General features: G+C 39.6%; 1 protein-coding gene across 1 annotated transcript in view; it reads left to right on the forward strand.

Annotated features, from left to right (window-relative positions):
• LOC108785342 (carbonic anhydrase-related protein 10-like) overlaps positions 1–27,154 on the forward strand; it is a 341,295-nt gene that overhangs the window by 276,485 nt on the left and 37,656 nt on the right. Inside the window, exons 6-7 of the mRNA XM_018554392.1 lie at positions 5,604–5,676; positions 25,645–25,799. Coding sequence (XP_018409894.1) covers positions 5,604–5,676; positions 25,645–25,799 — 228 coding nt within the window. The remainder of the gene's footprint in view (positions 1–5,603; positions 5,677–25,644; positions 25,800–27,154) is intronic.

The following is a 27,154-nucleotide window of genomic DNA, read 5'->3' on the forward strand; positions in this document are numbered from 1 at the left end:
ATATGTATATATATATATATATATATAACAACCCCCTCCCCGCACATAAAATAAAATACAGAGCCTTACCTTTTTGCAGGGAAGAGGCTGTGAGGAGGCACTACCGATCCCTGGTGCTCTAGTGGGTGATTGCTGCAGACCTCACTAATCCATCCTTTCTTTCGGCCGGGGTTCAGAACTGAGCTCCAGCCAAAAGGATCCGAGTTCCAGCGGTGACAGGAGCAGCTCTGCGGTCTGCATCCGCCAGAGATGCAGAGCGTGTAGCTGCTCCTGCAAGTCAGGTCCGCGGTCCGCGACCGTGTAACTGACTTGTGAGCTGGCTGCGGGCAACATAGTATCAGCCTGCGGACCGCAATTGGCCTGTGGGCTAGTACTTGAGAGCACTGGTATGTAGTGTATGTAGTGTTTAATGTTGTAGCTTCAGTGCGAGACTCCGCATTCGCTTTTATTCACAGTGCAGGAGTTATTAGTAGGGATGCACCGATACCATTTTTTACGTAATTTCCCTCAAGTACTCACCAATACCAATTACTAATACTTTTTCTTAAAGGGACATGTTTCTAAAATAATACAGACTAATAGAGGATCTCAGGGGGCATAAGGAAGACTGATGGAAGATTGCAGCAGTACTGATAGAAGATTGCAGCAGGGCAGATAGATGATCGCAGCAGGACAGATGGAGGATCTCAGCAGGGGCAGATGGAAGATCACTGTAGGACTGATGGAACATTGCAGCAGGGCAGATGACAAATCGCAGTAAGGCAGATGGAGGATCTCAGGGGGGCAGATAGAGGATCTCAGGGGGCAAATGGAAGATTGCAAAGACCACAGTAGGATTGATGAAAGATTGCACTAGGGGCAGTTGAAAGATCACAGCAGGGCAGATGGAGGAACTCAGGGGGACAGACGGAAGATCAAAGCAGGGGCACATGAAGGATCTCAGGGGGCAGATAGGAGATCGCAGCAGGACTGATGGAAGATCACAGCAGGGGCAGATGGAAGATCACAGCAGGACAGATGGACGGTCTCATCATGGGCAGATGGAAGATAACAGCAGGACAGATGGAAGTTTGCATCAGGACAAATGGATGATCGCAGCAGGACAGATGGAGGATCTCAGGGGGCAGATGGAAGATTGCAAAGATTGCAGTAGGACTGATGGAAGATTGCACCAGGGGCAGATGGAGGATCTCAGGGGCAGATGGCAGATTGCAGTAGGACCGATGGAAGATCACAGCACGGCAGATGGAAGATCGCAAGGGGGCCGATGGAAGATCGCAGTAGGACTGATAGAAGATCACAGCAGGGCAGATGGAAGATCGCAGCAGGGCAGATGGAAGATCGCAGCAGGGCAGATAGAAGATTGCATTAGGAATGATGGAAGATCTTACCATGGGCAGATGGAGGATCACAGGGGGAGATGGAAGATTGCAGTAGGAGCCATGGAAGATCACAGCAGGGCAGATGGAATATCACAGCAGGGCAGATGGAGAATCTCAGGGGGGCAGATGGAGGATACCAGGGGCAGATGAAAATCGCAGCAGGGGCTGCGAAAAAGGGTCTTAGCAAGGTAACAAGAATCCAGCAAGGTTTCATATTTATCTTTACATTGCAGTTTTACAAGCCACAGCAGGAGTTACGCTTTTAGGCTAAGCTTTTAGGTCATCTTGTTTTGCAAAATAAGTTCACACTCTTCACTGTACTCAGCTTTTCAAACATTAGCTCACTTTGGTCTCCACAACACACAGGCTTATTGAGCACCTTAAACTGATCCTGCATAAGCTGCGTCCGATCTTCAGTGTAGAACACTGAAACAGAAGACGAATATTATGCTAGCTAGATATGGAAAAAGAAAGAGAGCAAAATATATTGCACATTTATAAGTATGAATGTGACGATCAAGCGAAGGGTGGACAAGGGACAGAATGTACCTTCGGATGGATAATTAGAGAGAATCAAAACACAGAAGTTACTATTGACCACCAATATACAATATACAGGTATTTTCGATTTCCCTTTTCTCTAGCTGTGTTTTCACAGGCTTAAACATAAGAGTATAATATTCTCAGAAAAAAATGTAAAATTGCTGGCTTATTTTACAGCAGCATTCCATGGGGAAATCATTTTATTGGCAGTTTTTAAATCCATTCCCGACACTGGCATTGAGGGACTGTGTCATAAAAGGTATACACCGACTTTGCAATAAAGCCAGTATGTGGACAATTTCTGTTTCCTTAGGAACATCCTTTTATAGTATTTGTTGATATTGCTAGCAGATTAGCACCTTCCAGAGCCAAAGGGTGTGAACGTTGTTGTGTCAACCTGCTATTGCTAGGTAGGTCTTCATATCAGAAAAACAAGGTATTTCTGCCAGCAGATAGCTGAGGAAACATTGCAATGTGCAGAAAATAGTTTAAGATCTCTACCTTCAATCCCTTGGTGATAACGCTGCCTTATGATTTAGCTACTTTATTAGATAAATGTGTATCTAAAAAATGTATTTCTTGATGCTGTAGTATTTAATCTGCTCTTTATAAAGGTACTTTTGACAGGTACTGCATGCATGGAACGCATGGAGATGTGACATACAGTTATCATTTGATTTCTTAAAAATTAACATGTATGTTAGCCTTTATTTTACTTGTAATAGTGGCCACATTTGCTTCCTCCTTTCACACAATGGATGGTTTTTAAGAAAAATAGAAATCTGTCACTTGATCAGAAATCTTTAATTTTCCACCATCAAGGGACCTTCTACTGATTTGATTTTAAGATGGGTTTTATAATACTCCAGCCAGGTTAAAATAAATCAAATTTCCTAAGAATCCATAAATTTTATACTAGAAATTATTACTTTCCACAGCTAAACAAAGACCTACAAAAAACCCACATTGTGAAAAACACTAAAAAACGTTCAACAGACAAGCAAAATGGCTGTTAATATACTGTATATTAAACTTACACCAGCCCTGTTGATAACAGTCTATAACTGATAAGGGTGGGCCTATCTACCTACATGAAGCATGAAGATGTGACACTAAACATCAGTCACCCAACAAAGGAAGGAAAAAACAGGTATAGAAAAAACAGAAAGGAGGGACACAGTGGCAACAACCACAACTAGGAAAAAGTTATTAGGGTTTTGTCAAATGTAGTATATAAAAAACACACACATATCTAGATATATAGAGAGATATAGATATAGATATCTATATCTATATCTCTTTATATATCTATATATACTGCATATGTAATCCCCTGAAAATAAGACCTAGTGTGTTTTTTGGGGGCAAAAACAATATAAGACAGTGTCTTATTTTCGGGGAAAGACGGTATACACACATGCAGTATGTACACAAACACACACAAACATATCGTTAACCTGATATTAGAAACTACATTTTTAACTTTAACCCACATATATTATGTTCTGTATGATGTTAACGAGAACTTTGAACCCCAACCTGACTGGGGGAAATAATGAAGTCAAACACAGACACCGAACACAATGCCACCATCATTTCTCCAGAACTCGCATGCCATTGTCATATTTAAATCTTATTTCTGTGGTGAAGAAGGTGCCTTGATTAAAACACTCCTGGAAAAAACCCAACACAGTCAGCTCAACACAAAGCAGAGCCACCATAATACCCGTAAGATTCCAGTTACAGCAGCGCTTGGAGCAGTGGCTACTTTACAATACAAACAGGACCATGGGTAACAAACGTAGCCACCCTCCAGAAGGAAGGATAATGTCAGCACAAGTTCAGAGATGGTTAGAGGACTTACAGCTGGGTGATGCACAAATAAGATACAGTTTTGTTACTAGTTAAGATACTTTAATGCATTTTTAAAATTTAACTTCTGCATTTAGCATCACTTTCAGGATTCTAAAGTGGCATTGTTGCCTCATAGAAGGCACCTCCAAGTGTCTGTCTGCTACCTCAGCATAGCTATAGAGTGAACTGATTCTGTAAGCAGAATATTGACCAGTTTACCTGAATGAGAACCTAGTCCCTCTTGATTGCTACCCCAGTCACTGGTCAATAGAGCCACATTGAAGTTAGGCGTGGGGTAAGGATCTTAACTTGGAAGACTAACTGATGTCTGGATACCAGAGCTTGCCTGGGATTTAGAGCACTCACAACTTAGTTAAAGAAGTGGGAAGGCATCTGGAGCTGCTTGCTATTGAAATCTTCGGATCCCTTCAGGCTCACGCTAAAGGGCAACCTAGCCTTTGGTGAAGAGCAGGAGAAAGTAGTTAACCCAGCGTAAGCTCCAACGCCATCTGACAAGAAGCTTACACTGGGCTAGAAGTCAGCACTTTGAAAGAGGAATGGAGTGGTGAGGGAGCACAGGGAAAATGACTGTGAGTTCTTTTCTTGCTCTTCTTGCAAGAGAAACTGTCAATTTGCCCTGAACTTGCAAAGTGACTGCTTGTTTTGCAAATCACACTGTTTATTCCCTGTACATTATAAATCATTATTAAAATGGCTTCACCACAATTAAAGTGTATGTAAAGGCATTTTTTTTAACCAATGTTGAATAGATTAGAGAAGAGTTAGACCTTTTGTCAGATTCTTATTGTTGTCTGTGCTGGGGAAATGTATCCCTCTTTTTACCCGGGTAGGCATCTGTAAATATCCGCTACCCCCGACTCTGGCTAGGTCAGGAAAAACAGAACTGTGTTCTGTTTTACTGGACCTGATCTTGCCAGATGAGGGGTAATCTGATTGTAAATGGACCAATGTCTGTTTTTAATTCCGACTCCCCATAGACCAACATGGGTCCGGAAATGTAAAATGTTTCCTTCATTGCAAGATGGAGGAAAAAACTGGACGGACGTAGATGTCACAACAATGACATCTGTTCCGATCAGGAGGGGATCCGTGCACGGATCCCCTCCTGATCAGAACTGAAGATGCCTGTGTGAAATGGGCCCAAGATGGAAATTCTATTCACTTTGTGTACATTTTCTCTAATTTCCTGTTGTTTCACGAGGACAGGAAGTGAAGGGAAACAATGACAGCAACAAATAACCTGCTAGGGGTTTAATCCATTTCCTAGCTAGAGAAAAAAAAGGCTTTACAAACAATTACATTTTGAATTCCGTTAATTCAGAAAGAAACTATCATTTCATTACTGAATTACTACATGTAAATGCTCCTCCCTTTAGTTTTCATCATTCATGACTTGTATAGAGTTTATCTTAGTAACATAATGCTAGAGGAGAACTGGGAGTCTATGAGTAGGAAAACATATTTTAGCAAACAGATATTTAATCAGATTCCTGTTTGCATCTTGAGATTTAGATGATAACTGCATCTCAGAAAGCTAAGATGACAAAATAATGAATGCTTATACGAATTCAGCACATTTGTAGTAGTTTCTTTTTTTCATTTCCAATCTTTTTGCACATCGTACATTAAAGCAACGTTATCAAAATAAAACATAACTGCATAGACTTCTGCATTTGCATAATGAATCATGTATGAGTTCAACTCCGAATTTTTACATCAGAATATATTTGGAGTAAAAAAAAATATATATGTTTTATTCTCACTACATTACAAATACTAATTCTGGGGTCTCCTTCTTTGAAGGTGGCGGAAAACTCCAATCCATTTCTCAACAGGATGTTGAACAGAGAAACCATCACAAGGATATCTTTTAGAAGTAAGGATTCTGAAGATCCCATGGGGTAACGCAATATCCTTTTAACTTGCAGGCACTAGAGAAGAAATATGATCAAAATGAAATGTGTAATATGTCATCAAGTCTGCGGTGGAAATTTGACCTGATCATACAACAGATTGATAATCAAATTCTGTTTAACAAAATCACTGGAATGGTGTGAGAATACAGTGGGCACAGAAGTGTAATAATGGGTAGGGCAGGCTTAAAGGATGTGTACAAGCAAAGCATGAAAACATGATCAGTGCCACGTGCCAAGTTATAGTAGCCAGAGATGTGTGTTTTGGTATTTTCCATAATTGAACCATATTTATATAAATGGTCTCCCTTCAATCCAGCTTGTTGTTTAGCCAGGCGTGTCCTACTGCTGTCAGTACACTATGGGGACAGTCATAGTAGAAACAGGTGACGTTTATTGCAGATGAGTGAGTGATACCAAGACCAGCCAATAGCATTTGAAAATCAGAGCAGATTTATTTTCTAAAGTTCCAAATTCATTGTAGTTGAAATTGTGCTTATTGCAGATCAACGTATAGCAACATAAATACAGTATAAGCAAATCATATTTTTTTTGTATATCTCTTTTCTTAAAAGGAGGTACTTAGGCCTATTTTCAGTTCCCACTGAGTGCACCCCAAATGACAAGTCTAAGAGGTTGCAATGGCTCAGTGCACAAAGCCATATTCACTGACAAAGACTTCATGATTTTCCACTATAAATGTTTAATGCAACATTTGGGCTGTGTCTGCCCATTGATTTATATTGCATCTCCTAGTGGGCTCCCACTGATAAGTGTGAGCACTTGGAGTATGACTGGAATACTGCACAACTAACATAGGAGACATATGTAATTAACATCCAAACCTAGTAAGTATAAGCCTGAATGTTGACCCTCACAGTGAAGCAATAATTGGAAGTAAATAACATACTCTTTGACTGGCATGAACATTTTGGGTTAACGAGGGGATTTTGCAGCATTAGTGTTGGCTTCTACTATTTACATTTGAATCATTTTGCATTGGATGCTGGATAGGTACTCCAAATTAGCAGAGAATTTATATGAACATTAAACTGCAACAGGAAGCTAAGGTAGAAAGCATTCTGTTTTTTGAAGTGAAAAATAAAATGAATAATGGTTTCAGGTGTTTTTTGTTTTCTTTACATTTATGTTTTACAACCTTTTATTTATAAAGTGACATCTAATAGCTAACAAAGGATTCCCACTGCACTATTGGTGGGCAGCACAGCAGTAGCTGCCTGCCTTTAGGTCGCATATGTTTGACTGAAACTTCAGACTGTGCTGTCCAATAAAGGATAAGTCACTGTGATAACGTTTCCAGCTCTGTGTGTAAGTTGCAGCATAAGCTTTTGATCTCTGTCAACAATTCTTTTTTTAATAACCTGTATGGAGATGCATTTCAACAGGTAAAAATAGTCTAAAACTGGATAAATTATATTTTTAAAATGTACATTTTTTTAGACCAAATCATAATAAATAAATAAATAAAATATGTACTAAACCACTATACATTCACCATAACGTTGTGTTAGTAGCCTGTAGTTGTTATCCTTGTTTGTTTGTTTATAGTGATGTTGAGGAATATCACTCTACACTATACAGTTTCACTGCAGTATAATTACTGTTGATAATTTGGATTATCTACAGGTAGTGTCATTGCATCTTTGTCTAATATGACAGAAAAGTAGCCTATGGATTTGTGGAGTGAAAAGAATATATTGTCAATCATTTTGCCCTAAATGTCACTTCTACATCTGGAAGGAGTTTGCTGGTAACATAGCATTACTAAATGAGCTGGTAATCTATGTCTGTTCATTGTTTATAGAGATAAAACTAGAATGTAATACACTCATAAAAACCCTCTTTAAAAATCAACCAGTCACAGAGCAAAATGCAGGTCTAGTAGATGGTACATTTAAAATATTTTTCTGCAGGGTTTAGGGAAGCTGTGACAACAAAATGATGAACGACAAAGCAAAGGTTTAAAAAATGATTCCATTATTATAAAAAAAATTGTATAAAAATTAGTATCAGTGAACTGGTAATTAGGAGAACAGACAACCGGATTTACTGAAGGCAAATTGGCTGTTCACTTTTCAAGAGAATTTTACCTTAGCTTAGTGAATGAGGTAAAACTCTGCTGACTTCCATCATCCAATCATGTGCATGAAAAAATACTCCTTTTTTGTTATTATCCACGTATGTAATTGGGTATTCTTTTTAAAGTCAATTTTCATCACATTCAATAAATTAAGGAAACATTCTCCTGCAAAGTGCAAAATCCCTTGCAATGTGAAAATCCTATTTGCCTTTAGTCAGTCAACCCAACTATAACAAGTAACCATAAACTAACAACATCCAGTATGCCATATGCCTAGTTCCATATATCATTTATTATTCAAGGTTGTTGTTTGAGGCTAGGTCTGTCTTCATCAATGGGGATCATGCCTAGTTTCTGGAGAGGCTTGTTCATGGTTGTTGTCCTACCCCAATACTTTAGAATCTTAATATACACATGGATTGATTTACTAAATGAATAAGGACGGTTTCCCTAACAATGTGAATGTTCACATTGCTAAGTAACAGTCTATATTACAGTCTAAAATCAACTCACCATCTCTGCTCCTTCCAGAATGCTGTCAGTGTTTTTTTTTTGATTGGCTACCCAATAATTCTGGTAACTATCCTCCTCTTCAGTTCTGAGCATGCTCTAAACTAGAAATGTCTTCATTATCAACCCCTAAATATTCTTCTGATACAATTGAGGGGTAATAAGGTTTGGTCCAAGTAAATCCACTTGGTTTTATTGCCTTTGTTAACTCTACCTTTGTTAATATGATTGAAAGAAATATGGCCAGAATTAAAAGAGAGCTATGGCCCAAACCAGGAAGAGATTTACTAATGTCCTCCTGTGACCCAAAACTCAGAAAAAAAGGGCTATTGCCAGCTATATACTGACAGCACAGAGCCGGGACAGATTCCAACAATATTGTCAGGATCCACCTTGCTGCCTGAGTGACAGCTGTCTCTGCCTCTCTAGAGCCATAGCCAGATGTGCCTGCCCCCTCCCCCGTCTGTCCCTTTAATCACTGCTAGAGGAACAGAGAGGGGAGGGGGGAATCTCTGCGGTGAGCGATGACTGAACTCTCTCTGCAGGGAGAAGATTGGGAACTGTGCGATCAGCAATATGTGATCACTCAGTTCTTGTTGTCACGCGTCAGAGCCGACGCGTGACAACTGCAGTGCCATACATCAGCTCTAATTATAATTATCCTTTAAACTAGTTCATTCCATGTCTATTATATTATTTCTAAGCTGTGCTAAATAAAGTAAGTAAACCAAGCTAGTCTTGGGGAAGATAAGTCTTATTTTAGACTTGGGGAGTCTAAAATAAGTTAAATCTAAAGCACATATGTCTTTTTTTTTTATCCCTAGCGTCAAACGCAAGTGTGATTGTAATCTTATAAGAAAATAGATGTAGCCTTCGTTATATGTAATACATTAAAATAATAAAAATCTTACAAATCTCTGCCTGGAACATGAATGGTGCCAAAGATGCCTTAATCCTTTTCATTTAAATTACATATAGGTTTTGCGTTCAGGGTCCTTTTATAGCTTTAATCATTCTACATAAGGAAATTATAACAACAATTATAAAAAATGCCTTGGATTAGTAATAGCAATTTAAGGGAAAAATACAAATGTTTTTTCTACATCATTGCACATTGAATCCCACATGTGAGAGACCAATGGCACTAAAATGGCATCTTTGGAATCTTTGTGCTGTTTTTCAATTGTTTGAAATGCACAGGTGTCCTTGCCATTATTTATGTCCATCTAGAAATAAGAGTGCTATTGCCACTTTAAACTGAGGGTCATTTCATATTTTTCTCCTAGTGCTATTGGATTTGTGCAGAGTTAATATAAGCTGGAACTGATATGAGGGTATGACTATTAACCCTTAAATAAAAACCCTGGCCATTTTAAAAACTTCCCCATGCAGTGGGGCTACCCCCTCACTGTAAGGTTACTGTAAGTGCTCGTTTTCCTCTCAGGGCAGGAATATAGCAGATATACTCACCCGATCCTGGGCCCATCGACAGTCAATGCTCACCTTTCTCTGCCTCCACTGCAATCTTGGAATGTCCCTCGGCGTCCTTATGTCTATTGCATTTCAACAGACCTGCATTAGATGTTATGACGTCAGCTGTCCTTAGACTGCTGGGGCCCAGGGGAGAAGAGGCAGATCCAGTGAGTAATACAGCTTTATTCCATCCCCTAGAGAAAAACAATAACTTTACCCTTGCAGTGTGGGGATAGCTCCACTGCAAGAGAACGTTTTTGAAATTCCAAGATTTCTTTTTTAAATAATATCTAAATCAAACTTTTTTTTAAGTTTTGGATGGAATGTGGAAGGGATGGTACATCTATCAGGCATTTAATGCTGTCTATGTTCCTGCTGGGGAGATTAGCACTCTCTATTGGTCCTGATGATCATTGTATTTTGGACAGAAAGTGATGGAAAATCCAAAATGTTTAATTTTTCATTGAAAAAAAATAGACTGTCAATAGGGACACATGTTTCAGAGTCAACTGTTTAAAAGGGAATTTCCCTTCATTTTAGAGAGATTTTTCAGAAAACAGAAAAAGGCACCTCCTCCGTGTGTAATATCGTTAATAATGAAAATTAATGAAATTTGATCAAAATTAAAAAGTGGATAATGTACTCACAAACACGTTTTCAATAATAAATGATAATAAATGATATTACACAAAGAGGAGGCACCTTTTTCTATTTTTCATAAGTGCTTCAAGACCCCCTAATTGGGGTTGAGAGGGCTGGCCCTAAGTGGAGTTTGGACTGAGGATACAACAATGTGGTGACATCAGCACTGGCTTTATCTGTTTCTCTGTTTTATCTGGCTTTATCTGTTTATCGTTTTTTGTAGAGACATTCTCCCACTTTCTGTTATGATTTTGGGAAAATTAAATTGAGGGAATCTCCTGCGGAGAACTTATTTTTTTTACAAATGTGGCATTATAGACACCTGAAGAGTTCTGCTTTATCACCTGACATTTTATATTTCTTACATAGCATGGGGTCTTTATCATCTCTCTTATCAGTTACAGGTTCAATTGATCAATTCTCAGTCCACTAGTGGGTTCTGCTTAATCTTGGAATCACATCTGAAGATATATATGTCAGGTCTTTTTAAGCTGTACTCCTTCCTTACCTGTGCTGAAACTGAATATTCTCAATTCCCTGTAAACTTCTACCCTTACAATATAACCTTTTGAAGTTGCACCAGCTATCTGTAGCCCACCTTCATTTCCTGTCTGAAAGACACCTCCATCATTCATCAATCTTTTCAATCCCCACCCCCCATTGTTCTATTAACTGGGCTTAAAGTAGAATTAACCCTTCTTTTTTTGTTGCATATATCTACTGCTAGCAAGCAGTAGATATATGCAAAAACATTAAAAAAATAAAAAGTTACCAAACAGTTTATTACTTACCTCTGTCACCACCATTCGCTCCGGTACGAAGATCTGAAGATTCCCAAGCGGCCGTGAAGGATAGTGGAGCGGGAGCATTCGCAGTAGAGATCTTTGGCCGGAAGAAGAGGAGAGACACAGGGTAAGTCAATGCATGGGGCTTGCACGTGCACAGACCCCATGGGACACAGAAGACATAGCTGTCAGCACTGGATCAGAGACCCGCACCAGCGCTGGGGGGACTCCTGAAAACTGCTGGAAAAAAGAAGATGATCGGATCAAGAGGCATCATTTAAGGTAAGTCCTTAAAGCAGCATTGGGGGCTGGGGGAATGTCACTTTAACAGAGTAAGGAAACCAAGCTAGCCTCAGTCTTAAACTGAGCTAATCCTCAGGTATGCATGTAAATTGACATTGCTGTCTGTTATCCATAGAACACAAGTCTACATTTATATAAAAATAATGATAGTATTTGTCTATAGAGTCTTTGTAAATAATTTAAACTGTACTCGAGTCACAGAAGCTTTCATTTAAATGTATTCCTCAAAAACCACAAAGCTTGGAGCGGTGGCTACTTCACAACACACAGGGACCATGGGGAACACAAGTAGCCACACTCCAGAAGGAAGGACAGTGTTAGCACCAATTCAGAGATGATTTGAGGATTTACAGTCGAGTAATACACAAATAAGATACATTTTCTGTTAATAGTTAGGGTACCTGAATGCATTTTTAAGATTTAACTCCTGAGTTTAGTGTCACTTTAAGTTTAGATTAAAACAGCACAGTCTCAATATACTGTACATGATCAAAAATACTGGATTTAAAAAAAAAAGGTTACCCATTTTGGTCAAATTACTGCTTTAATAGTGCTGCTTGTCACTGATATACTGTATACATAACCAAAGCATGTGCAAACTTTACTTGTAGATATAAATATAAATATATTGGGGGTGTTGAGGATGTTAAGAGGAGTCAAAAGACTCCCTGTATTTCAAGAAACATTCAACGATTTCTCCTTCCTCTTGCTGTTGCTGTAGTTCAAAAGCTGTAACTAGAAAGTAGACATCATGCTTTCTCTAATATCACATTCTATCATTAGTTTTTATTAACATTTATGTTGTTGCAGTACAAAAAATAAAATAAAAAGGTAAGGTTTGACATTTCAGGCTTTTAATGAAATGAAGTGATCATACCAGCAAGGAATATCCACAGACACTTCCTTTCCTAGGTGACATAGCTTACTCAATTCTGCTCCATGGCTATCAGCATTTGTGACTTGTTTCCTATCTGGAATATACAATAAGTACCAATGTAGCAATGCACAGTGTGCTGTATTCACCACAGTAAACTGTCAGGTTCTACCTATGCTGGCGCACACACAGATCCATAGGAAGTTATTAGAGTGCCCTCAGGAGCTGCAGAGAGCAGGTAGACAAACTTACCAAGGAAAAGGGAAAACTATTTGTTTTTCACCCAAAAAAGTATGTGATTCTGTTTTACTTACAAGGCTCAACAAGCCTAAGAATTGTTTTGTGAGTGTTTAGTGCTACCTAAAAATGTCACCACTTTACACTCTGCCGGCTTAACATTTCACTCAGATGTGTGAAGTTAACACTGATGGGGCCTGAAAAAAATTGGATGTATTTGCAAAATAATTTTTAAAATGTACATATAATCATATCCAAAAATAAACATGTAGGACCCTGCATACATAGTATACAGCTCTTTATGCAAGTTAGGTACAAATTAGGTTAGGTAAATGTTTAACTTGCAAAAAGCAACTGAAAACACATGTGAATAGGTGCTTAGTGAGCAGAGGAGTCTGTTATTATACACAGTAGAGTTCTATTAACCTCCAACTACCAGGCAATGAGAATCATAGACTATACACCCCATGCCATAATTTCTACATTTTATTATTGATTAGAATTAGCCGGTAGACCCTAAGTATGCTTTCTGTGCAGCATCATATGAGTTTAAATCAATACATTTTATTTATGAATACAACAATATTGACATTACCTCCAAGTCATTTTATCTCTAAACTATCTATATAACTGAATTTTTAACATTCACTTGCCTAGTAACTACTGGACAGTAAATAGTATGTAGTACTGTTGCCATAAATAGTTCTCATTTTCAATTATGGCCCCAAGTTTCACTTTTACAATCTTTAATGATAATTAAATGCTCCACAAAATGTACTGATATATGTCATTGTCCTATTAATGTAGCTTCTCATCTAATCTTAGGCCAGCATTGCACAAGTACTATCTACTTTATTGTTTAAAATACATAAATATTAGGGATGAGGTTTGCATTCGCTGCCAAGTTGGGCTCGTGGCAACGTTTGCCCAAATGGCGAACCTATTGGCAAGTTCTTCCATGCACTACAAGTGATGCCAAAATGCTTTGCCTAAGCTGCAAACTCAAAATAAATTATTGCCCATAAAGGGGCTTTAAAAATGTGCCAGCCCTCCCAGCATCCTTTAGTCAGTATATGTTGGAATTAGTGAGGGACAGCTGACAGCTTTGAGAGGGAGAGAGAATTTGTGCTACTTGTACAGTGCTAGTAGCGTGCTAGCTCAGAGCTATACAGGAATTCTAGATGATGTGGGGTACTCCCCCAATTCGATACCATGCCGTTCAGGGCTAGTATGTATTTAAAGGGGGACCCTTTAATGTCGTCCAGGGATGCAGATCCTTGTCAATTACGGTGAATGACGGCCACCTACCATCAAAAAGAAAAAACGAAGGACACATCCGCACCTGTTGACAGGTGACTAATGTTAAATGGCAGCTCAAGACCACTCATTGGAATGTCAACAAAGGGACAGGGTATAGCTGGTGATGTCATTGACAAAAAACAAACGCAACCACCACCAGGCCAGGGTTGTGGTGAAGAGGCCCTTGTCCGCATCAACATTGGGGCAGGGCACCCCCTAGTTTTGAGGGCATGGGGCCTGGTATAGTTCAGGAGGGGTAGGGTGTACGCGTGGCCTGCCAGTCTGAATGCTCAGAAAAGAGTCTGGTAATGGATTTATTTTGGGGGACCCCACATTAATACATTTTCTTACATGGGGTTCCCCTTTAAAATCTATAGCAGACTAGAAGGAAGATGCTGGGGGCTGTCATTTGCTGACAATTTCTATAGTGTTTCTTTTTCTTTGTAACTGTGAGCTTTTCTATTTTAGGTTGTATTCACCACACAGATGCACCACTTCACTGACAGATTCAGGGTATCCCTAAAGCATGTTATGTAAAGAAATTCTGCATTCTCAATGTTGTCCTTTAAGCATTAATAAAATCAATGCTCCCAGTCAGATTTTTTTTTTTTTTGTGCTTTAGCACATGTCTTTCAGAGTACTTCCCAACCTTTGTTTGCCAATCCCTTACCTATTACAATTACCCATGAAAAGAGAGAAATGATTTTCAAGATTCACCTGCTATTGACTTCAATGGGGTTCATAACTGGTGAACTTTTTGGTGGGTTCACAGAACGCACCTTTGAACCAAAGCAAGTTTGCCCATTACTAATATATAGAATTGTGGACAGTGTATAGTGTGACCATGGATTGTGGACAGTGTTTTTCACATACACATGGTGATAGGCTCCAGGATAAAAAACTTTTTGTTTTCTCAGAATTTTAATAAATCCTGTTCTAGATCCTGGAGCCCAGATGCATTGTAGAATTAAGGGTGGGATTAAACTTCCACTCCTAGGTCTACATCTTGTCTGATGGCCAGATCTTATTGTTAGTCTTAGCTTTTATAGGCCTTTTGGAGCTGACCGACGCTCATGGCTCTTGTTCTCTATCTCGCTTTCTCTACTGTGGAATCCTGCTGCTGTGGATTTCTGTACAAAGTCCTCCCGCACTGAAGCTGTGTTTGTGTTCTACCTTGCTCAATAAACGTGCAGGACAACCCTTGGACAATATTTTGGAGTTAATACCCCTTTAAGTCAAGTCCCCCAAAGTATTAACTCTGAAAGCGGCGTGTTTTTATGAATTATTCTTTGTACTTTTTTAATCTATTTTTCTGCTGCTTTGTATATGCATATTTAAACTATCAAACTGTTTGGTGTGCTGACTTTTTTAGCTACCATTTCATATAGTTTGTGTGCTCTGTTACAGCACCCACTTTTCTACTAGCTGCAATTTTTTGTTAAATAATGCATAAATGGGTGTGCATGTCTTGTTACTAATACTATTTGCTTGGAAGTCAGAAACCCTGTCTCCTTCTCAGATTTGGGAAGAAACAAAGTGATTGCAGAAAAATTGAGAGGTGTTTTTAGAAGTACCTGGCCAAACTAATGTTATTTACCATAACATTGTGACTGAGGCACAAGCTAAGATCTTTGGGTACCTGAGGCTCAGAGAACAGTCATTTCAGAAGAGATACAGAAAATGTTAGCCCTTAGGGTCATAGTGGACGCTAACGAAAAGAGGCCAAGTCTCATAATGCTCATTCCTAAGCTAGATTGTGGCCTGCGGTTTGTTTCAGGAAACAAAATAAAATATCCAAATTTGATGCTTATACCATGCCCCGGGTGGATGAGTTGATAGAAAGATTGGGTCTCGAAGGTACATTACCAACATCAATCTTAATAAAGGGTATTGGCATGTTCCCTCAACAGCCAAATAAAAAGACAGCTTTTTTGACATCAGATGGGCTGTTCCAGGTAATGGTTCTCCCCTTTGGCTTGACGGCGTGTATTCCTAAGCCCCACAAAGCACGTTTCAGCATAATTAAAATGATATTGTAATTTTTAGTCTTGTCTGGGATTCCTGCCTACAGAAGGTCTAGGCAGTTTTAGTTTATATTCGAAAAGTTTTGTTAGCAACCAATCCAAAAAATGTGCAAGAGCTCTGGAACAATCCCACTAGCTGGGCTACAGCATAGGGCGGGGGAGGGGTCATAAAACCTTGAATATACAAGCAGTTAAAATTTGGAACCAGCGAATGGCCAAAAACAGGCTATAGCCTTTCTAGAGATTGTAGGATACTACCAGAAGTTTGTGTCTAACTACTATAACATTTCCACTTACTGATCTCACCAACAGGAGCAGATCCACCAAGGTAAAATGGAATGGAGAGGCAGAGAGAGCTTGAAGGCAGTTTTGTGTAAGGGACCAGTGTTAGCCACCCCCCAAATTCAGCAAACAATATCTTATACAAACAGATGCCTCTGATGCTGGCTTGGGAGCAGTCTTGTTTCAGGAAATAAATGGGGAATGGTATCCAGTGACATACATCAGAGGGATACTTATCTCTGCAAAGAGGAACTATTCACTAGTAGAATGGGTATTTCTGGCCATAAAGTGGTTTTACCTTTTGGTCAGACAGCTTGAATTGATTGCATACCATTCTCCACTTTAGTGAATGGCTCAGAACAATGCAAGGGTCACGAGTTGATTTTTGGCTCTGCAAGACTAAACTTTATGTAAAACACAGTCCAGGGATCCAGCCGGGAATGCTAATGGACTGACACGCACCTATTGTATGTTGGCAAGATGTGTTCCATCCAACAGATTTGAGAAGACAGGAAGAGTATGTGAGGCACTGGCTGGTAGGATTGTAGATGGTGCACATATTTCACCTAGGTTTTATCACATACTCATGATGAGGGGCTCCAGGGTTTAAGAATGATATGGAGAACATACTTTTTTTCGTAGAATCATAAAAAGTTATGTTCTGGGTTCTGCAGTCCAGAGGATTTCTCGATCTTTGGGTGAGATAAAGCCTCCATTACTAGGTCCACATCATACCTGACAGCCAGACCTGAAATTGCATTTGCTGCCTTGCTGAATAGAAGTGCAGAACAAACTTTGGACAGCTTCTGGGTGTCCTTTTTTCATGGCTTAGCACTTGCAAAACCAGTTGAATAGTCCCCCTCATAATATAATGTATATAATATAACATTGAATTATAGGCAGATATTTTCCCTTCACATATTTCAGATAGCTGCTTACCTATTTATGGACACTCTCAAAATGCCCCTTCATGGCACTGGCTTATTTCTGCTTCATCATCAACAAAACATTTTTAGATTTTCTGACCCATCTGTTTGATAAATTATTTTTAGTAACTGATAAACTATTAGTAGTTTTAACTGTCTATACTGTACAAGCTTAATTTAAGTCAGCTTTAATGAAAAATCCAATATACACCATTGCTTAATATTTATCAAGCTGCCATAGTGACTAGGATTTTTTTTCCAAACAGTTCAAATGCTTATACAACATAATTTTTCCAGCATGTATGCTCTTTGGAGATGCTTTCTATTTATAATACTTTATTAATAATTAATTAATTATCACAAGAGATGTTCAGATCAGCCACATTAGCTGCAAAACAATACCTAAAAGTGCCTCCTGTCACTTCAATTTCCTGACCGGTAATCTTGTTATCTGTCAGAGCACATTGAAAACCAGACAAGCATAAGGTGCTGGTTAAAAATATTTATTAAGAACAGTGTCCACAGGAGAAAGGAAAAATCATAAACTGGAACAAGCCAAGCTCAGAGCCGGAGTGGGTAGTCGTACAAGCCAGGTCAGGAACACAGAGATCAGCGTTGTCAGGAACAAGCCAGGAGCAGGAACCAGGAAATCAGAGTTGTCAGGAACAAGCCAGGAGCAGGAACCAGAGGAAACCGTCAGCCAGGATCGGGTCATACACAAAATCAGAATACTCAGAGCAGCAGGAATGCACTAGTAGTTTAGGCCACGCAAGGGCAAGGTCAGACTGGACTGAGTGGTTTATATAGTGAGTGGGGTGACATCATCACTCAGAGACAGGAAACTCCCATCTGGCTCTCTCAGATGATACTCTCCTGTTTGGCCATAAGAGGGAGCCTGGGAGTAGTGAGCAACGTTACAGAGTCTGGTTTAGGCAAAGCAGGAAGCACACTTGAGTAAAACGTCACCAAGCCAGAATGCTGCAAACCAGTTAAGTCAGCGTGGAACCCTGACATTATCTCAATATTAGGTGGGGTGACTGGTTGGAATCTTGCACCCAGGAAAGATATAGGAACCTAGTAAAAGAAGTGTAAACAGTCCACAAGACCAATAGGAATATGGATAGGCAGTAGATACAATAAATAAAAGAGAAACTCACAGTCATGTGTAACCAGAAACAGGATACTGCAGCACCAGGAGATATAGCAGAATCAACATCAGAATCCAGGCTATATCAGCAGCAAACAGAGGGCAACAGTACCAAAGGGAAATCCAAGAGAATCAAAGTGAGAATCCAGGCAGGGTCAGCAACAAACAGAAGGCAAGGTACAAAGGATAATCCATTAGCAGGTGAGGGACAAGCAGTAGTTTGGTAATCAGAAATCCAACAGACAGTATACAAGTACACCCAGGACACACAAAGAAAGGCCTAAGCAAGATGGTAAATTAGGTAACTGCCTGCAGCTGACAATTAGGTTGGACCAGAGACTAAGGGGGTTATTCACTAATGAGCCAAAGGATCCAGCCATAGCTTCGGCTGATCCTTTGGCTCGCTTCGGCAGCCTGAGCCCTTCAGTTCAGTCGAACCGAAGGGCTTCTGTACGGGCTTTTCACAATAGCCCATACAGCAACTGAAGGCAGCCAAGCAGAACGCATATGCCTCAGCTCGGCTGACAGGCGAAGCGTGGAGAATGGTTGGCTGCCTTTTTCCACACTAATGACAGCTGGGCGGAGCCAGCTGGGATCTCACTGCTCGCTCCGCCTAGTTGTAATGACAGATCAGCATCCCCAAATGATCTAGGGACACTGATCTGTCATCAAACAACAACTGGGCGGAGCCGGCCATGATGTCACGGTCGGCTACGCCTAGTTGTGTTTTTGCCCGGGACCTGTTAGAACACTCTGGCAGGTCTTGGCCAATAGTAAACAGTTGGGCGGGGCTAGCAGTGATGTCACCGCTTACTTTTATTTTGCCAGCATCTGTCAGATGCTTCATTATGCAGCCGGAGTTCGTCATGTGCAGTCCGGATGGCCTGCGTCGGTTTTTTTTTCTTTAAAGTTTTTTTATTTTTTTTATTTTCCTATTTTTTTTAAATGTTTTAAATAATTTTTCAACATTTTTTTTTCATTCATTTAACTTTTTTTCTATTCTGCTTGCTACCTCGGAGGTAGTGAGCAGAATAGCCGAGCTAAATGCTATTTTCTTACTGCCATTCAGTCCCTATGAGAACAGGGGCGAACAGCAGCTGGAGTGAGCTGCTGGAGCTTCGGCTCAGCTGACCCAGATGTTGGATCAGCTCCTTCTGCACTTCAGCTCTGCTGAACATGCAGAGCATGTTTGGCTGACCGAAGGCAGCCAAAGGCAGCCGATGTACGAATGATTTTAGCCAAACTACGGCTGATTTTAGCCGATGTACAGCTCAAATCAGCTGTACAAGGCTGAAGTAAATAGCCGAACAGCCTTCGGCAGCTAAGCAAATAACCCCCTAAGACAGCCTGGGAAAGTGTAATTACCCTTTAAGGATAGGACTACACAGGCATTTTTTAGTAGCTCAATTGCCCTACTAAAATCTCCGGTGAATAGCTAGTGATCATTCACTAAACAGATAGAACAAACAGTTCCCTATGGGGCAAACTAAAAAAAAAAAGCATGTGGTAGTAATTGTTCCTCTGAGACCACAATTATTCAGCTATGTGTATGTGATCCTTACAATATACTTTGCAGATTACCTAATAGAGAGCTTGTGTTCCATCTCTTTAGTGATGATCATGAATGTTGGTGATTAATTGCCATGTTATGTAGCATGCTTTATCTACTAAAATTCTTCCTTGTAGCTTTGGTGTAAGTAAGGGGTTTTGAGTGTACAGAATAGAGGCTCAAGGTTGCCATTTGAGTTTGAATTTTCACACATGATGGATGAAGAAAGGGACAGAAAAAAAAACCACACACTATCATGTCGCCATTTCACTGCTACCCAGCCACTGCTGATATTTGACCTTTTTACCTATAGTTGTTCTTTTCATTGGCTGTTACATGCTGTATTGAATGATGTGCGGGGACGAGAGGAAAAGCCATTATCTCTTTATTGTATTGACAGTGCCCTGTATTGTATTGTATTGTATTGTATTGACAGTGCCCTTATCGCTTTATTGACAGTGAAGTCTGTATTTGCATTATTGTCACTTTTGGATATCTTGTGCCCTAGCCCTCTCTCCTTGGAGCTTATTGTGCCTTAATACAACTTTTTGAAGATTCTAAAGGCATTTTTACCCCACGAAGAGTCAAGGATTCCACCCTTAAGGTGTTAAAATCCTAGCCCACCAAGGATCTTCCTCGTCTGCTCAGTGATAAGGGGGAGTGACATCATAACACACAGGGTACACAACAGGAGACTGTCTTCATTTATGCAGAAGCATGCATGACTGATATTTTATAGGTATGGCTACATATTTTAGATTAAGCCGCAAGTAAATGACAGTTTCCTGTCCGCTGCCTTGTTTCTCATTGTAAACACGCTTGTGGGGATGATTATTATTATACAGGATTTATATAGCACCAACAGTTTGCATAGTGCTTTACAAAATAAAGTAAGACACTATAGTTACAATACAATTCAATTCAGGAGGGTTAGGGGTGCCCTGCTCGAAAGAGCTTGCAATCTAAGAGAATCAAAGTAACGTCACTGATCAAATATAGTCATGACCATATCTGGTTAATTACATTATCCAGGTTCCTCAATGCTGTGTTAACATTCCAGCAGTGGCTGGGAACTGACATTTGCAACGGGAGTAGCAGCAAAAAAGGATTGGTCAGTTAATGGGGTCATTGTGATTGACGATTAATATATATGGTTCGACAATGTGATTGATATGTGTTTACATCATGGGCCATTATTAATTCATTTTTAAACAACAACTTTTTTCTATGGTGTCTGTGCATATATTTTATATTTAACATTGTCTATGTACCCCAAGAAGAACATTGCATGGGTGTGCACCTCTTAAGCATGTAATTTAAAAGAATTGTGTATTTTCAATGTTGCCTTTCAAGAACTGCTGAATGGAATTTAAAAAAAAAGTGTGCAAAAAATGTTTAAAACAAAAAAAAACAACTTGCAAATTGACCTTAAAAAGGCTAGAAAAGAAATCACAAGATTGACCTCCAATAGAGTTCATTGGAGTTCAAGCCCTATATTTGGGGTTTGTGGACTTCCTGCTTTCCTCCTTCAGCAAATGTCCAGCAAACCGAACTTTTCTTGGTTCTTTCATCCCTTCTTTGAAACATAAGAAGGTGAAAGAATCCACAAAAAGAGTCTGATGAACATGTCTGCCTATAACAAACTGTTTGAAAGAATGTGTCAAGGGAACGCAGGTGAGTTGATGAAGCAGCAATAGCTGGATCAACTGTTGCTAAGAAGGATAAAGAAATGCTATCTTTACTGTCTGCCACGTTCTCCTGGTAGTCAAGCAATTGCCAGGAGAAATCCTACCCAGCAAGAAAACCATGCTGGAAATGCCATAAAGTGGAGTAGCGTGTTGTAACACGTCCTTTGGTAAGAAGAGCAGACACATCAAAGCAAAAACACAATAACACTAGCCAAGATGGAGAAGCAACTGCCAAAAGAGCTGGCAATAACTTTCCCACTCAACCAGAACAGCAAGCAAAAGCCCTTCGATGACCCTGGTAGGAATTGCACAGTTCAATGCAATGTTACTGTAGCTAAACAAACATTCTGAGTAAAGGAATAATCCCAGTTATGTTTTGCAGTCAATTTAGTAACAACATGTGAAGCCTTGATCTTAAAAAGTGCTGGAGGCCTTGTAAAGTAAACTAGGCTCTAACGAATGTAAGTGGTGTATATATACAAGTGAAACCATACTCAGATTGGACCTTTGATAAATTGGGTTGAAGGTAATGTCTCGTCTACTAATGTCTAACTATCAAAACATGTCATGACAGTCCACAGACTATGGTGGCTATTCACGAAGGAGCAGAAGGATCCAGCTGTAGCTTCGGCTAATCCTTGGGCTCTCTTCGGCCGCCAGAGCCCTTCGGTTCAGGTGAAACGAAGAGCTGCTGCATGGGCTATTCACAATAGCCTGTACAGCAGCCGAAGGTGGCTGGGCGGCTCAGCCGAGCCACAGGCATATGCTTCGGCTAAACTGAGCCAAAGTGACAGCCGAAGCGCGCCATAAGGCCTGCAGATGATAGCTGGGCGGAGTTCTCACTTCAGCTGGGTTATTCACTCGGCTGCCTTCGGCAGCTTTATGAATAACCCCCTATATTTCTAACACTAAGTTTGGTGCTATGATGCGTGAACCAAAGCTATAGAATAATACACTGCCTGGCCAGGAAAAAAGTCACACACTCTAATATTTCTTTGGACCGCCTTTAGATTTGATTACTGCATGAATTCACCGTGGAATTGTTTCAATAAACTTATGCAATGTCACAACATTTATTTCCCTCCAGAGTTGCATTCATTTTTCACCAAGATCTTGTAATGATAATAGGAGAGTCAGACCACTGTGTAAAGTCTTCTCCAGTACATCCCAAAGATTCTCAATGGGGTCAAGGTCTGGAGTGTGGTGGCCAATCCATTTGTGAAAATGATGTCTCATGCTCCCTGAACCACTCTTTCACAATTTCAGCCTGACAAATCCGGGCATTATCATCTTGGTATATGTCCGTGCCATCAGTCATTCAGTATATTTAGGTAGGCAGCTGACCTAATTTTTGGGGGACAATGTTACTGAACCTTGACCTGACCAACTGAAACAACCCCAGATCATAACACTTATCCAAGGCTATTACCTATTTGTGTAGCTAAATCCGGGTAGAGACTTTTTTTGGCCAGGCAGTGTATTTGAATGTGATACTGGGACGAGCCTTTACTCAAGGAATTATGAGAAATCAAACAGATATTGTATCCAACGCTTTATATTCAGAGGGAATGTTCCCATCTACATGAAGCTGTGATGTGTAATCATGCAAAAAAGAAACCCAAAACACCAAAAAACTAAGATTACAATAAAGTCCTCGGTGTGATGATAGTTCAGGGGAAAAAAATGATCAAATGCTGTGATTACCTTTAATGCAGTTGGAATTAATTGCCACAAGAGATGTTTTTGTTTTTTTCTAAGAGAAGTGTTTGTCAAATACAGGGTTTTAGGGTTAGAAATTGCTGATATGACAAAGTGTCAACAGAGTGACATAACCTTCTGCTTCGAGTTCACCCAGTAAGGGTCCACAAAACAGCTATTGGCACTGAGATTTTTTTCCACCTCTAACAAAACCCTGTGTGTGAATTAAACAATCAACAAGGTTTATATTTCCTTAAAGCAACGTGGACTTTTTAATAATAATCCTTATTTAGTCAGCACCAGAGAAATCCCAGAAATTAGTTTCTTTCACTATGTATGGACTTGGAGAAAGTAACATGGATCCTAATATGGCCACTTTGGTTGAGATAAAGGTTGATAGGCAGGGAAGCGCTAATAGGAAAGTTTTGTTCTGGCAATTAACCTAGTTTAGTCCATGTCTAGAACCCAGAACTGAGTATGTCAAAGGTATTAAGCCTCAAATAAACAGATAATTATTTCAAAAACAGAAAAAAGAAAGCAGAAAGTACCACATCTTTTTTTACCATGATTATCCAGTCTGAGTGTATTAAAAAAGTCAAAACTAAACACTCATGAGATTGTGCTAAGTTTACATGCACACCATGCTGGCCCTTACAGTGTGATATTGAAGAATAAAACTTTGTCAAGGGAGCAATATGTCAATGTGGTGACAGTAGACGTTATCCCTCTGCTGTTGCTAATGTTTGGGCGGCATTATCTTTTATGATGTTAGCATAACCCTGGGGAGCAGAGACCTTGACAAAAAAGGGATATAATACTAATGTTTTATCATCAGCATAGAAACCTGAGCCACGTAGACATAATTTTAACTCTATAAAAATGACTGTGAGCAGGTCTGATAGAGGTGACTAAGAAACAGACTAGTTCCAGGAGGTCTCTAATGTTTTCACTTTCTCGGATATTCAGACATCTAGAGAAAAACTGTAAACACATTTTTTCCATGGGAATAGGTGTTGATCATATATTGAAATGACTTGCTACTTTCCACACAAGGAATCCTCCACAGATGTAAGATGGGTAATTAACAGGCTCACTGGCAATCCATAGCCCAACTCCATCTGTGAATTAGAGTTGAAGACATCTGGAAACTGGGGACCAAGCTTTGGACGGGTTCTAGAGTATCTAATCACTTAACATAATGTTATATGACGTAATTCTTTAACATCTACCAAAAACAGAAATATTTGCTTTGAGCGCACTAACCCTGTAAATTCTAACTTTTTAATGTGCGACTTTAGTTCACCATAAGCGAAATCTGCTTCTTGGTTTTTCTTGGTTTAAAATGCCACATACACTGACATTTTCTGCGTCACCTGAGGTGTTAAGTGTCAAACATATAATTTTTTTCTTTTACAAAGCTGACCATGATGGATGGATGTTAACTAAACCAACTATGTAACAGGCAAGGCATGGAAGAAAATCCTGGATCCCTATTTCCTGCCTCTGCAAAGAGTTATGCATTTTAACATTGTTTATTTACAATATTTAAACTGTGCCAACCATGTACAAGGCTGTACAGTATACAGTGCATAGATTGAGTCACATGATTAATTCATGCCTTATATTATCCATTCCTGTATTTTATTTACACAGCTTGTGCAGTCAGCTTGTCAATCACTATCTCACAAGCTTAAAACTGGAGATATCAATGGCTAACTGTCAAGCAGTAGCTTTCAGTGCATTTTGCTTGATAGGCTATTAGGTGAGAAGGCTGCCAGCTATCAAGAGAAAAGAGTAGTGAAGGATTAGGTCAGTGTGTAATTAAATAGATTGGCCGCTACCAAAGCAATGACTTCCCCATCAGTATATTTACGAATCCCCATTATCCAGTTTAAAATCCTTCTGCAGATTACAGAGATGTGTATTTATGCATACATTCTCTTTCTCTAGATAGATAGATAGATAGATAGATAGATAGATAGATAGATAGATAGATAGATAGATAATGACACCGGAGGAATGTAGCACAAACATAGTTGTGTGTTACAACAACTAGCACTCACAGAATAACATTGAATTTTAGTGATTTATTGAAGAAAAAGTCACATGTATTAATCAGCCACGCAGGGTCCCTTCCTCAGGGCAACATGACCATACAACAACCTTTATGGGTACTTCTGACCTTTTTCAAGCTACTAAACCAAATACAGCCGAGAAGCGGAGTACTAAGCCCAGCTCATTGGGGTAAAGTATAACAACATCATTTAAATTTGCCCAACCTCTCTCAATGTTTTACACTTACTGGGTTACTAGGAGCCTAACGACCACCAGCAGTGTTTTAAAATGGTTATAACTGCTTGCTTGTGTAACATTGTATACATTTATTTCTACAGATGAAGTCAATTTCATACAAGATCTTAGCATTGAAGAATTGTATCCAGACTCATTTGGGTTTCTGACATATCAAGGTTCCATGACCATTCCTCCATGCTATGAGACAGTGACTTGGATTATAATTGATAGGCCTCTGAACATCACTTCAATGCAGGTACACTATTTCTGATACTTTTCTTGTACTAACTTGATCATTTGAACTATTATAATGTGTGTAGTGTTGTAAAGTGTCAAGAACTGTAACTATTGTGAGTTTAATGCCTTAATCTACAGCATGAGTGGGCAATTAATATTCTCAAGGGGCTGTTGGGGAGGGCAAAACCAATAGACATTGTAGGTGTGAGGGGCTATTCACACCTACACTATGTTAATCGCACGGTTCTGTGCGAGTAAGGCATGATACCGCACAACACACCTAACGTGCATTAGAGCACTGCAGAGGAGGAGGACACCTGACATCATTGGTTGCTAGGACTTCAGCGTTCCTAGCAAACAAGGACTGAAGAGGACCATGGTCCGGGACTGATTGCCAACCAACCAAGTGGCAAATCTTTATTGTCACAAAAAATGTGACATGAACACCCTAAAGCCAATCACTGCAATCTCACATAAGCTTTACTATGTTATTATAATGAAAACTTTTCAATATTCTTTTCTATACAGTTTTTTTAAAAGAATACCTGGTGATCCTGCTTTGTTCAGGCAGTTCCTGTTATGGGGTGACAAATGTCTCCCATGTTTGCTCCTGCATTCTTGCCCTGTCACATGCCCCTTGCTGAAGCTACAATTGGCATTGCATAGCCATGACCCACTGCTGTCACTATCAGGGAACTGGTTTCTTCAAGCACCTGCTTTTACCCAGTCAAGAGTGGAACGCAAGAATTTAAATATACATCCTCAAATTATAATTACTTTTTAAAAATTATTTTCAGGCCCTGCCCTTTTGCAGCCAGGAGTCAAAATTGAGATACATTATATTGTTCTGGTCATATAGATTATAGGGTCAATCTTATGTTACATACAATCTGCACCAAAATTTTGTTTGGTGGCCCCACATAACTCTGTTCTTTCTCTAATAGTTGCCAGTGAAGATAAAACCTTGAAAAGTATCCATTTTGTATTGTGCTTTGTGGTTAAACTATAGCCTATGCCAAGTAACTGAACATGTAATCAACAGACTGACCCTCTTCCTCTTGCTATCTCACTTGCTGACCTTCTTCAGTCTTGCCTCAATTCTACACAGGGGCTGCACTCACAAATGTGACCACTGACCTGGTGCATTTTTGCTTCTTTACTTCCACCTATGCATGTCAGCTAAATCATCACATATAGTGTTTGAGAGATACCTAAAATCCAGAACTAATCATTTTCACTCCCTATCCTTCCCAACACTACCCAACATCTATCTTGCTTTTAATTGGCTTGGTCATCTCATGTTCCTCAAAGTTCACTGCCTAGGATCAGCCCTCACATGCAGAGCCACAGCATTCCTTGTTCACACAGTCATCT

Source organism: Nanorana parkeri, unplaced genomic scaffold (assembly GCF_000935625.1).
Source record: "Nanorana parkeri isolate BGI_ZX_2015 unplaced genomic scaffold, ASM93562v1 scaffold156, whole genome shotgun sequence".
NCBI lineage: Eukaryota > Metazoa > Chordata > Amphibia > Anura > Dicroglossidae > Nanorana > Nanorana parkeri.